General features: G+C 37.4%; 3 protein-coding genes across 3 annotated transcripts in view; all 3 read right to left on the minus strand.

Annotated features, from left to right (window-relative positions):
* Positions 1 to 14621, minus strand: part of LOC308507924 (uncharacterized protein) — a gene marked incomplete at both ends in the record, with an annotated part of 70791 nt that overhangs the window by 48240 nt on the left and 7930 nt on the right. The window lies entirely within an intron of this gene.
* Positions 1241 to 1567, minus strand: LOC308507937 (uncharacterized protein; the record flags this gene model as incomplete). Its single annotated transcript, XM_081074016.1, has 1 exon — positions 1241 to 1567. One exon carries the CDS (start codon positions 1565 to 1567, stop codon positions 1241 to 1243), a length of 327 nt encoding a protein of 108 aa, XP_080930142.1.
* On the minus strand, positions 12553 to 12879 carry LOC308507406 (uncharacterized protein; the record flags this gene model as incomplete). Its single annotated transcript, XM_081072320.1, has 1 exon — positions 12553 to 12879. The coding sequence occupies one exon, from the start codon at positions 12877 to 12879 to the stop codon at positions 12553 to 12555; it is 327 nt and encodes a 108-aa protein (XP_080928446.1).

Consider the following 14621-nt stretch of genomic DNA (forward strand, 5'->3'; position numbering starts at 1 on the left):
GAAAGTCAACAGGATTTTTAACGTCATTCCTATATCTGCCCCTTTAAGGCAGTAGGCCTCTCTCTTTTTCAGCTGAAAAATATTGCATGACCTGATCATACCCAGTACTTACTAGATTTCTTCTCTACATTTACACTTGCTACTACATTTTCTAATGTTTATTTGCAAGTGGCACCACCTCATATGTCACCAGTTCATATACTTCTTTAATATTTCACCCTTCCTCTCAAAACCATTGAGCTGTTTTCTCCCCTCATATCAGTAATCTGCCTGGATTTATCTTAATTTCACTATTTATTTATCTTCACCTAATAAAATAAACACTGAGTAGGAAACATGTTTGTAATTTTCCTGCTTTGTCTTTTGGGTATAAAATGTGGCCCTTTCAAACATACTCAAAACATTTGTCAATTAAATAACATAAATTTACGCAACCTTCATATATGCAAACAAATATATTTGCCTTTCTTTATAATGCAGATGATACAATAGAATATTTTTCTTCTAATTTGTCTTTTCTTTAGAGCTTTACACCTCATGCTAACTACCTGTGTCTGCTTCTAATATCTCAATAATCCTGGAAACTATCTCTTCCATTCCATTACTCTTTAAATCACACAGGCCATGACTTCTCTCCCTGGGACTTTTGTACATCCTTCCTAAGTAAGTAGCATTTTTCTTTTTCTTCCAGAAACAAAGAAATTTCCAAGCACACTTCTGAAATAGTATGATTTATGGTTGTGTATGCGACTGCCTGAGCATGTGGGATATGACAAGTAGAGGAGACATTATATTTGATGCTGATACAGAATAAATGCCTGTGTTAGATCAAGGAAGAACCTAAGCTTCAGGTAACATTGTTAGCCCAATTTTCCAGAGAGGCCATTACACTTCAAAAGTAAGAATTCACAAGTAAGTACATAGAGATTTCTTAGAAACAAAAAATCATTTTTATTGAGAATGGAGATTTGCTCAACTGTAGGATGTTAGTATCATCAACACAGTCATACCAGGGAATCAGAGATTAAGGGAGGAAAGGCTAACTTTTGGGACATAGTCAGATGATACCACAGAGCATTGGGCCTCAAAGATGCTATTTTAAGAAATGGGTGGTTCGGGCCAAGACCTCTGTCAAGCACGGGATTTCCTGGATATAGAAATCTTGAAGTATGGATTCTTGAATCATCATTCTCTTCAGAGTCGTCATTTCAGATGCAAACGAGTCTTGGATAGTGATGTTCTAGCAGCAAGAAGAGTAACACCTTCTATAGCACAGTGGCCGGTAGCCCCAGTAGCCAGAGCCAGAGCCATATCCACAGCCATATCCAGATCCATAGCCACAGCCATATCCGGATCCATAGCCACAGCCATATCCGGATCCATAGCCACAGCCATATCCGGATCCATAGCCACAGCCATATCCGGATCCATAACCACAGCCATATCCGGATCCATAACCACAGCCATATCCAGATCCATAGCCACGGCCATAATAGGGGCCAAATCCACAGCCAGAGCCGTACCCACAGCCATAGCCACAGGAGTTACCGTAGTAGTTGCCACACATGTTGTCAGGAGAAGGGAACTCAGGTGAGTTGCAAGAGGATGTTTCTGAAGTGTCTCTGTCTTCAACTTGCCTTGGACCTTTATATACTGTCAGTAATTGGCAGAGCATTCCATTCCTCTCCTGACTTAGACAACAAATATGGAAGCAACTACATATTATGTGCCAGTCACTGTTGACAATAATTAATGTTTGCTTAAAATGAGCTCATTAGGAGACGCTGTTTTATCATTTCACAAAGAGTTGTCGCAATAGAATCATGTGCCCAAAAGTAAAAGTAATACCCAATTTCAAAAGTTCTTGTTATTAACTGCCTTATATGATAAGGTTTTGGGGGATTGTAGGAAAATATTGCCTCTTTTTCACTCTACTGTTTCCTATAATGACTACCTCTGTCTATAGGGGAGGAAATAACTACACTGTCCCTTCCTGATTCATTGCAACTTCTTGTCAGTCTTCTCCCACCCAGATACCTACTGCCAGATACTTAGTGGCATCTTATGGTAAAACTGAGAATGGTGCTTATTCTATAAGACACAGAACTGTCCTCAAAACAAAAAAACATATGGTTCAAAATGTCAAAGTGCTATGATTTAGAAGTCTTGGTTTATAGCTATAAATCTATAAATACACTTCTTTATCTACAGGTGTCTCAATCCAAACATACCCTTTCTTCTTACTCCATACAAACAAATGACCATTCCATCACCAAACATGCACTAAAAAAGGTAGGTTTGTTTGTTTGTTTCTTTGTTTGTGAGGGAAAGATTATTTTTTTGCTCATCTTACATATCTAGGTTTGACTTAAATCACCATTTACAGAAACAAGCAGACTCAAAATTTAAATGAACTTTTACTCTAGCAACTGTAAAATCAAATTTGGAGGGAAGCATAAACTCAGAAAGATCATTCTTTCTACTGGATACTCAAATTTCAAAAACAAAGGAAAGAGTGGTTTATTGAATGCCTTCAGCAAGCATTTTCACAAAGACTTTTACAATGCTAATGCTACCAATTTCATTACCTGAGAATTTTCATTATTTTTCCTTCACGTGAGAAATATTCTTATTTTTTGTGATAGTAACCATCTGTCACTCTGAATACCCTGCTATATTTCACCACTGACAATAACCATAAAAAAATATATCCCCGACAGACTCACTTTCTGGGAGGGGAAAAAAATGGTGGCGTGAGGTGAGCCTGTGTAACGCTCCCCTGGAATTTACAACGAATCAGAAAACAATAACTCCACAAAGGACTCCTTGCACAGCAGACAGGCAAGACAAAGAGGCCCGCTACTGAATTCACCTCCAGGTGGGTGAATCGTGCGAGCGGGGGAGGAGGGAGAGGAGAAGTGCGGAGACGGAGCCGCGCGGGCGCAGGACACAGACCTAGCTCAGTGCTCAGAGCCTCTGCTCCCGGACCTTCCGCAGCTGCGGGAGAGGGAAGGACTCGGACTGCTAGGGCTCCGCTTATGGCCCACAGAGCTGAGGGGGCAGCATATAGCACGGCTGAACCCAACGCTCCGGCAGCAAAGACTGAGGGAAGAAGGCTGAAATCTGTGGTTTAAGCCCTCACTGCCAAGCGGAGAATGGAAGCCTTAGGCACGGAGACTAGCCGCCCCCTCCCTACCCTCCCAGAGCTTGCCCCGCCCCCACCTGCCCGGTGCTAGAGCGATAAAGTAGCAGTGTCAGATCAAAGGACAGAATATTTGCCGCTCTGATAACTGTGGACCGCAGAAACAGATTCGCAGCTCAACTAGTTCCGGCAAAGGAGAGGGAGCTGTGGAAGCAGGACTGGCTGTGGTGGTGGTCACTGGATTGCTCTGGGCCACCTCTCACAACTCACCCCGCCCCTGGCCCCACCTATCTGGGCGGATCCCTGCAGGAGTAAACAGAACTGCTGAAACATATGGGCTCTGAATCTGGTGCAGAAAGAGCTTTGGAACTCCAAAAGCTCTTCACATACCTATCAACCTGTTGCAGAAGCCACTCCTGTAGATGTCTAGGAAGAGAAATAGTAAATCAGTGATTGCCATGAATAACCAAGGCAACAAGATAGCTCAGAAGAAAGTGAAAAGTCTCCAGAAAAGGAACTTAGAGATATGGACATTTGTCATTTAAATGACAGAGAATTCAAGATTGCAATTCTGAAAAAACTGAACGAGATGCAAGAAAACACAGAAAGGCAGTTTAATGAACTCAGAAACACAATCAAAGAACACCATGAGCATTTTACAAAAGAGATTGAAATTTTGAAAAAGAACCAAATAGAATTTCTGGAGATTAAGAACTCAATAGAAGAAATTAACAATAAAATATCCAGCGTAGGTAGTAGAGTTGACCAGATGGAGGAAAGAATCAGTGACATCGAAGATAGAAATCTGGAATTTACACAGATGGAAGAAGAAAGAGACTTGAGACTTAAAAGAAATGAAAGAACTCTACAAGAACATTCTGACTCCATCTGAAAGAGCAATATAAGAATAATGGGCATACCAGAAGGAGAAGAAAGAGGGAAGGGAACAGAGAATATATTCAAACAAATCGTCGATGAGAACTTCCCAAACTTGTGGAAAGAACTGGATCCTCGAATCCAAGAAGCAAATAGAACACCTAATTACCTCAATCCCAACAGGCCTTCACCAAGGCACATTGTATTGAAGCTGTCTAAAATTAACACCAAAGAAAGAATCCTCAAGGCAGCCAGGGAAAAGAAGACGGTAACCTACAAAGGAAAGCCCATTAGATTATCGTCAGATTTTTCAGCAGAAACTCTACAAGCTAGGAGGGAATGGAACCAAATATTCAAACTATTAAAAGAGAGAAATCATGAGCCAACAATAATATATCCAGCAAAGATCTCCTTTAGATATGAAGGAGGAATAAAGACCTTTCCAGACATCCAGAAGCTGAGGGAATTTTCTAATACACGACCTGCACTACAAGAAATACTAAAGGAGGCTATTAGACCACCATCAACAGGGACAACTTGTGGCAACCGAAACATAAAAAGGGGGAGCGTAAAGGCCTGAACTGGAATATGGGAATAGAGAAAGTAAGCGTACTGAAGAAACTGGAATACTCTAAATATCAAACTTTCTTTTACATAAACTCAAGGGTAACCACTCAAAAAACATCCAAATCTGAAATATATACTGTAATAAAAGAAGAAACAGAGGGAAACATCATAGAATACCACCACACAGAAATAACAGACAACAACAAAAAGGCAAAGAAACAATGGAGACACAGCCTTACCAGAAAACTAAAGACAGAATGACAGGAAATCCTCACATATCAATAATCACCCTAAATGTAAATGGACTGAACTCACCAATAAAGAGACACAGAGTAGCAGATTGGATCAAAAAGCTAAACCCAACCATATGCTGCCTACAAGAGACACATCTCAGCTACAAGGACAAGCATAGACTCAAAGTGAAAGGGTGGAAATTGACAATCCAAGCAAATGGTACCCAGAGAAAATCAGGTGTAGCCATAATGATTTCCGATGAAACAGACTTCAGGGTGAAAAAAATAACAAGAGACAAAGATGGATATTTCATAATGGTAAAGGGGACTATACAACAAGAACACATAACAGTCATCAATATTTATGCCCCCAATCAGGGAGCACCAAAATATACCAAGCAACTACTAACAGAACTAAAGGGAGAAATTGACCAAAACACAATTATACTAGGGGACTTAAATACATCATTGACAGCTATGGATAGATCATCCAAACAGAAGATAAATAATGAAATCGCAGGCCTAAATGACACAATAGATGAATTGGACATAATTGACATATATAGAGCACTTCACCCTAAAACATCAGACTATACATTCTTTTCTAGTGTACATGGAACGTTCTCAAGGATAGACCATATATTGGGACACAAAATCAGCCTCAGCAAATTTAAGAAGATTGAAATCATACCAAGCATATTCTCTGATCACAAAGGTTTGAAATTGGATATCACTGTGAAAAGAAAGCAGGAAAAAACACAAATACATGGAGATTAAACAACAGACTTTTAAAGAACGACTGGGTCAAAGAAGAAATTAGAGGAGAGCTCAAAAGATACATGGAAACAAATGACAATGAAAATACATCCTACCAATATTTTTGGGAGGCCGCGAAAGCAGTTTTAAGAGGGAAATTTATATCATTAAAGGCCTATCTCAAGAAACAAGAAAAATCCCAGATAAATAACCTCATGTTACACCTTAAAAAACTAGAAAAAGAAGAACAAGCGAAACCCAAGGTCAGCAGAAGAAAGCAAATAACAAAAATCAGAGCAGAACTAAATGAAATAAAGAACAAAAAGACAATAGAAAAAATTAATGTGACAAAAAGCTGGTTCTTTGAAAAGATTAACAAAATCGAAAAATCCTTGGCTAGACTCACTAAGATAAAAAGAGAGAAGACACTAATTAACAAAATCAGAAATGAAAAAGGGGAAGTTATCACGGACACCACAGAAATACAAAGGATTATCCAAGAATACTATGAAGGACTATATGCCACCAAATTTAATAACCTAGAAGAAATGGACAAGTTCTTAGAAACATATAGCCTTCCAAGGCTGAATCATGAAGAACTGGAAAATCTTAACAGGCCAATCACCAGTAAAGAAATTGAATCAGTATCAAAAACCTTCCCAAAATCAAAAGTCCTGGACCAGATGGCTTCACCAGTGAATTCTACCAAACCTTCAAAGAGGATCTAATACCAATCCTGCTCAAACTCTTCCAAAAAATTGAAAAAGAGTCAGTACTCCCTAACTCATTTTATGAGGCCAACATTACCCTGATACCAAAACCTGGTAAGGACAACACAAAAAAAGAAAACTACAGACCTATATCTCTGATGAATACAGATGCTAAAATCCTAAACATAATTCTAGCAAATTGAATACAACAATGCATTAAAAAGATTATTCATCACGACCAAGTGGGGTTCATCCCCGGGGCACAAGGATGGTTCAACATTTGCAAATCCATCAATGTGATACATCACATAAACAAAATAAAGGACAAAAATCATATGATTCTATCAATTGATGCAGAAAAAGCATTTGATAAGATACAACATCCATTTATGATTAAAACACTTACTAAAATTGGTATAGAAGGAAAATACCTCAACATAATAAAGGCCATATATGACAAGCCCTCAGCTAATCTCATAATTAATGGTGAAAAGCTGAAGCCCTGTGCTCTACGTTCAGGAACACGACAAGGTTGTCCCCTATGACCTCTGCTTTTCTACATAGTGATGGAAGTCCTCGCAGAGCTATCAGGCAGGCAAGAGAAAGAAATAAAAGGCATCCAAAATGGGAATGAAGAAGTTAAATTGTCACTCTTTGCAGATGACATGATGCTATATATAGAAAACCCTAAAGACTCCACCAAAAAGCTACTAGAAACAATCAAAGAATACAGTAAAGTTGCTGGCTACAAAATCAACGTACAAAAGTCCATTGCTTTTTTATATACTAACAATGAAATCACAGAAAAAGAGATAGAAAAAACAATTCCTTTTGCAATTGCAGCAAAAAGAATAAAATACCTAGGAATGAACTTAACCAAGGATGTGAAGGATTTATATGCTGAAAACTATAAGACATTTTTGAAAGAAATTGAAGAAGACACAAAGAAATGGAAAGACATTCCATGCTCATGGATTGGAAGAATCAACATAGTTAAAATGGCCATATTACCCAAAGCCATATACAGATTTAATGCAATCCCCATTAAAATCCCAATGGCATTTTTTAAAGAAATAGAACAAAAAATCATCAGATTTGTTTGGAACCACAAAAGACCCCAAATAGCCAAAGCAATATTTAAAAAAAGAACAATACTGGAGGTATCACACTCCCTGATTTGTCCTTGTACCACAGGGCTACAATAATCAAAACAGCTTGGTATTGGCGGAAAAACAGACACATAGACGAATGAAGTAGAATTGAGAACCCAGAAATAAAACCACATAAATATGGACAGATAATTTTTGACAAAGAAGCTAAAAACATACAATGGAGGAAAACAGCCTCTTCAATAAATGGTGCTGGCAGAATTGGATAGCTATGTGCAAAAGAATGAAACTGGACTGCTATCTGTCACCATGTACCAAAATTAATTCAAAATGAATCAAAGACTTAAGCATAAGACCTGACACAATAAACTGCATTGAAGAAAACATAGGTACTAAACTTATGGACCTTGGGTTCAAAGAGCATTTTATGAATTTGACTCCAAAGGCAATGGAAGTAAAAACTAAAATAAACAAATGGGATTATATAAAACTGAAAAGCTTCTGCACAGCAAAAGAAACTATTGACAAAATAATGAGGCAACCAACTGAATGGGAGAAGACTTTCGCAAACAGTTCCTCTGATAAGGGGCTAATATCCAAAATATATAAGGAACTCATGAAACTCAACAACAAAAAAAACAAACAACCCAATTGAAAAATGGGCAGAGGACCTGAAGAGACATTTCTCCAAAGAGGATATACAAATGGCAAATAGACATATGAAAAAATGCTCAACATCGCTAATCATCAGAGAAATGCAAATGAAAACCACAATGAGATATCACCTCACCCCAGTCAGAATGGCTTTCATCAACAAAACAAATAGTAACAAATGTTGGAGAGGCTGTAGAGAAAAAGGAACTCTCATACACTGTTGGTGGGAATGCAGACTGGTGCAGCCGCTATGGAAGGCAGTGTGGAGGTTCCTCAAGAAATTACGAATAGAATTACCATCTGACCAAGCAATCGCTCTCCTGGGTATCTACCCCAAAAATATAAAAGCATTTCTCTATAGAGACAAGTGTACGCCAATGTTCATTGCAGCTTTGTTTACGGTGGCCAAGACATGGAAACAACCAAAATGTCCTTCCATAGATGAATGGAAAAGAAGTTGTGGTACATATACACAATGGAATACTATTCGGCGTTAAGGAAAGATGATATAGGAACATTTGTGACAACATGGATGGATCTTGAGAGTATAATGCTAAGTGAAATAAGTCAGACAGAAAAAGCAGAGAACCCTATGATTTCACTGATATGTGGTATATAAACCAAAAAGAACAAGACAAACAAATGAGAAACAAAAACTCATAGACACAGACAATAATTTAGTGGTTACCAGAGGGTAAGGGGGTGGGGGGTGGGTGATGAGGGTAAAGGGGATCAAATATATGGTGATAGAAGGAGAACTGACTCTGGGTGGTGAACACACAATGGGATTTATAGACGATGTAATACAGAATTGTACACCTGAAATCTATGTATATTTACTAACAATTGTCACCCCAATAAATTTAATTAAAAAAAAAATATATATATATATATATATATATATATATATATCCCCATTACAATTGCTTTTCCTTCAGTTTCTTTCCTCTTCTGTCATTCTTAAAATTCAAAACCATAAGTTCCACTTCACAAATTACCTAAATAGACACATTACTTTTCAGTAGCACTCCCAAAACCTACTTTCTGGCCATATTACCTCAAGGTAATATGCATTATTTCTACTCAGATTTCTGAATATTGATCCAAAATGGCAGAGACCATCTCTATTATATGCAAACCTGTATAGCAAGCTCTGAGTACAGTGCCTGGTCATAATTTGCACTCAATCAATATTTTCCAATAAAAAACAGATGGGCTACCATAAATAAAGCTGCAATGAACATTGGAGCACACTTGTCTTTATGGATAAATGTTTTCACATTTTTTGGGCAGATACCCAGGAGAGGGATTGCTGGGTCAGATGGTAATTCTATTCGTAATTTTTTGAGGAACCTCCACACTGCCTTGGATAACAGCTGCACCAGTCTGCATTCCCACCAACAGTGTATGAGGGTTCCTTTTTCGCCACAGCCTCTCCAACACTTGTTACTATCTGTCTTGTTGATGATAGCCATTCTGACTGGGGTGAGGTGATATCTCATTGTGGTTTTCATTTGCATTTCTCTGATGATTAGTGATGTTGAGCATTATTTCATATGTCTATTTGCCATTTGTAAGTCCTCTTTGGAGAAATGTCTCTTCAGGTCCTCTGCCCATTTTTCAATTGGGTTGTTTGTTTTTTTGTTGTTGAGTTGCATGACTTCCTTCTATATTTTGGATATTAGCCCCTTATCAGAGGCACTGTTTGCAAAAATGTTGTCCCATTTAGTTGGTTGCCTCTTTATTTTGTTGATGGTTTCTTTTGCTGTGCAGAAACTTTTAAGTTTCATATAATCCCATTCATTTAATTTAGCTTATACTTCCCTTGCCTTTGAGGTCAAATTCCTAAAATCCTCTTTGAACCCAAGGTCCATAAGTTTAGTACCTATGTTTTCTTCCATGTAGTTTATTGTTTTAGGTCTTACGTTTAGGTCTTTGGTCTACTTTGACTTAATTTTGGTACACAGTGACAGAAAACAGTCTAGTTTCATTCTTTTGCATGTGTCATTCTAATTCTCCCAGCACCATTTACTGAAGAGGCTGTCTTTCCTCCATTGTATGTTTTGGGATCTTTGTTGAAAATTATCAGTCCGTATTTATGAAGGTATCTTAGTCCTGAGTTTGTCAAAACTATTTTCAATATACATAAATTATCTTACTCATGCCTCTTAAGTGATCATCCCTTTTTGGATGTATCAATTATCTTATAATACTTAATAAATAATCTTTTTTTTTTTTTTTAGAATGCCTTCTATGATAAGGACCACAATGAACCAGTAAGGTAAATTTTCAAAGAGCTGCAATGACTAGAATTCCTTTCCCTTGTTTATAAGTCTAACCTCAGAGTTACCCACAGCACAGTCAGCCCTCAGATCTGACTTACAAATGTGCCAGTTGTGAACTGTTCTGCTGTTGAAAGAACTCCTATTTCTCTATCGCTTGGACCAATTGCAGCCTGGGCACAGATAGCCTCATTCCCAGGCTAACAGTGATGGCAGAACCATCTTCCTTGGAGTTGGCCATTTTGTGGGATCTCCTCAGGGTCAGATGATGTGCAGTGACCTCTGTGATGTCATGGAGAGGACACAGTGACACATTTATCCCTGCTGGTTGAATGTGAGTCTGAAAGTCATTTTTTGTGACTTTTCATGTGGGATATGAATGATACAGTTCTGGAAGGCCAATGAGAAAAGGACACTAGTGTCAGAACCCAACAAATAGTAGATTCTTCAGGAAGTCAAAGGGACTTTTTCATCCCGTTTGTGTATCTGCCCCATTAAAGAATTAGGCCTTTTTCTTTTCCAGCTGAAAAATATTGCACCACCTGATCATACTCAGGACTTAATGGATTTCTCCTCCAATTTTACACTTGCTACTATACTTTCTAATCCTTTTATGCAACTGGCATCACCTCATTTGTCACCAGAACAAATACCTCTGTAGTGTTTCAACCCTTCCTCTCCATTCCACTAAGCTGTTTTATTGCTTCCATATCAATAATCTGTCTGAATTTACCTTAATTATTTCTATTGGATTTTTTTTACCTTCACCTAATAAAATACAAACACTGAGTAGAAAACTTGTTTGTAATTTTCCTGCTTTGTCTTCACTGTATAGGATGTGGCCCTTTCAAACATACTCAAAAATATTTCTCAATTAAGTGACATCAATTTCTTTAACTTTCATTTATGCAAACAAATATATTTTCCCTTCCTTGTAATGCAGATGATACGATAGAATATTTTTCTTCTAATTTGTCTTTTCTTTATAGATTTACTCCTCATGGTAACTACCTGTGTCTGCTTCTAATTTCTCAATAATCCTGGAAACTATCTCTTCAATTCCATTACTCCTTAAATCACTCAAGCCACGAAAATCCCTGAGATTTCCCCCCATCATTCCTAAGTACCATATTTTGTGTGTATTATGCACACTGTTTTGCACAAATTTGAGGAAAAAATAAGAATGTGTAGTACTAATTCCATATCTCCACAAATGTTTTTAATTATTTTATTTATGCTCAGGATTTAAATGTGTAACTCTAGAAATCAATAACGATATACATATGCAAAATAATATCCTTGAATATGATCATCAGTTTTGTTGAACTTATAATGAACTTGTAATGATGAAGAGTTCTTGGCCTTCTAAGATGCATAAGTATCAAAAATTTATTACCGGTACATAAATTATCTTGCACCTTGTAGATGATCTTGTGTTTTATAATTATTTGTTACGTAAAATTTCTTATACTATAATGTGTTAAAAATAAATGCTACAATTCCTTTATAATACAAAAATCAAGTCCCTAAACAACAACAAAAAAAATGACTTAAAAAAATTTTAAAAGATTACCTTGAAAAATTGGGCCTAAAACGTGGGTCTGCATTATACAAGGGAACACATTATATACAGCAAAATACAATAAGTAGCATTTTTCATTCTCCTACAGATACACTGCAATTTCCGATCACTTCTGAAATAGTATGACTTATGGTTGTGTATGTGAGTGCCTGAGCATGTGGGATATAACAAGTAAGTGGACGAAATATTATTTTTGATGGTGGTATAAAAATAAATGCCTGTGGTATATCAAGGAGGAACCCAAGTTCAACTAAAATATTGTTAGCGCAATTTTCCAGAGAGGTTATAACACTTCAAAAGGAAGAATTCACAAGAAAGTACACAGAGATTTGTTAGAAACAAAAAATCATTTTTATTGAAAATTGTAATTTGCCCAACTGTAAGATGTTAGTATCATCAACACAGACATACCAGGGAATCAGAGATTAAGGGAGGAAAGCCTAACATTTGGAAAGTACTCAGATGGTAACATACAGCTTGGGCCACACAGACGCTATTCTGAGAAATGGGTGGTTGGAGGTCAAGACCTCTGTCAAGCACGGCATTTCCTGGATATAGAAATCTTGAAGTATGGATTCTTGCATCATCATTCTCTTCAGAGTCGTCATTTCAGATACAAACGAGTCTTGGATAGTGATGTTCTAGCAGCAAGAAGAGTAACATCTTCTATAGCACAGTGGCCGGTAGCCCCAATAGCCAGAGCCAGAGCCATATCCACAGCCATATCCGGATCCATAGCCACAGCCATATCCGGATCCATAACCACAGCCATATCCGGATCCATAACCACAGCCATATCCGGATCCATATCCACAGCCATATCCGGATCCATATCCACAGCCATATCCGGATCCATAACCACAGCCATATCCGGATCCATAGCCACGACCATAATAGGGGCCAAATCCACAGCCAGAACCGTACCCACAGCCATAGCCACAGGAGTTACCGTAGTAGTTGCCACACATGTTGTCAGGAGAAGGGAACTCAGGTGAGTTGCAAGAGGATGTTTCTGAAGTGTCTCTGTCTTCTACTTGCCTTGGACCTTTATATACTGTCAGTAATTGGCAGAGCATTCCATTCCTCTCCTGACTTAGACAACAAATATGGAAGCAACTACATATTATGTGCCAGTCACTGTTGACAATCATTAATGCTTTGCCTAAAATGAGCTCATTATTTTGGAGACTCTGGTTTTTATTTAAAGAGCATCATTTTCATTTGCTCTGCCAATGAATTGTCTCAATAGAATCATGTGCCCAAAATTAAAACTAATACCGAATTTCAAAACTTCCTGCTGTTAAATACCTCATATAACAGGTTTGGGGAATTGCAGGAAAATATTGCCCCTTTTTCACTCAACTCTTTCCTATCATGTCTACCTCTGTCCATAGGGGAGAAAATAACTGCCATCTCCTTTCTGGATTCATTGCAACTTCTTATCAGGCTTCTACAATTCAGATATCTACTGCCAGATCCTACTGGCATCTAATAGTAGAAACAGAGAATGGTGCTAATTCTATAAGACACAGAACAGCTCCCAATACCAAAAACATATGGTTAAATATTTCAAAGTGATATGATCTAAAAATCCTGGTTTGTACCTATACATCTATCAATACGCTTCTTTATCTACACGTGTCTAAATCCAAACATCCCCTTTCTTCTCATGCCATGCCAAACATCTGGCCATTCCATCACCAAACATGCACTTGAAAACAAAGTGGGCTTTATTTTGTTTTTGTGTTTTCTTTGTTTGGGAAGGACAGAGGGAAGGATTTTTTTTGTTAATCTTATACTAGCTTTTATTTAAATCACCATTTTCAGAAACGAACAGACTCAAAATTTAAATTATGTTTCACTTTAACAACTAGAAAATCAAAGTTGGAGGGGGTATCAACCCAGAAAGATCATTTTTCCTACTGGATACTCGAATTTCAACAACAAAGGAAAGAGTGGTTTTCCAGTACTCTATCGAATGCCTTCAACAAGCATTTTCACAAAGATTTTTACAAGGCTGTCGATTTCATTTACTGGGGATTTTCATTATTAGACACTTTTTCTTCAGTTGAGAAATCTTCTTATCTATTTTTTTTTTGACATTGGTCATTCATCTAGTCTAGTCATTCTGCTGTATTGCACCCCTAGCAGTTACCATAAAGAAAATATATCACCATTACAATTCCTTTTTCTTTGGTTTATTTCTTCTTTTGTCATCCTTCAATTCAAAACCATAAATTCCACTTCACAAATTCCCTAAATAGACACATTAGTTATCAGTATCTCTTCAAAACCTACTTTCTGGCCACAATACATCTAGATATGGAAAAATTCTTCTATCTATATCACATTATTTCTAATACCTTTCTACTCAGATTTCTGAATACTGATCCATAATGGCAAAAACCATCTCTGTTATCTGCAACCCAGGAAAACCAGCTCTGCCTACAGTGCCCAGCACATAATTTGCATTCCACCATTATTTTCCTCAAAAAAAAAAATAGATGGGTTAGCTCAAACATATGTTCAGACATTTGTGTCATTTTTAAGCTATAAGATATTTTCATGTGATATCACCATTTTCCCATTTTATGCAAGCTAAAGAATCAATATTTTTGACTAAGAGAGTCACACCATTTCAGATTTTGAAGACATATTAAGTGTTAGTCTGTCAAGACGCTTTGCTGAATACATAAATTATCTTATACAT

The sequence above is a fragment of the Rhinolophus hipposideros genome (genome assembly GCF_964194185.1).
Source record: "Rhinolophus hipposideros genome assembly, chromosome: 2".
Classification (NCBI taxonomy): Eukaryota; Metazoa; Chordata; class Mammalia; order Chiroptera; family Rhinolophidae; genus Rhinolophus; species Rhinolophus hipposideros.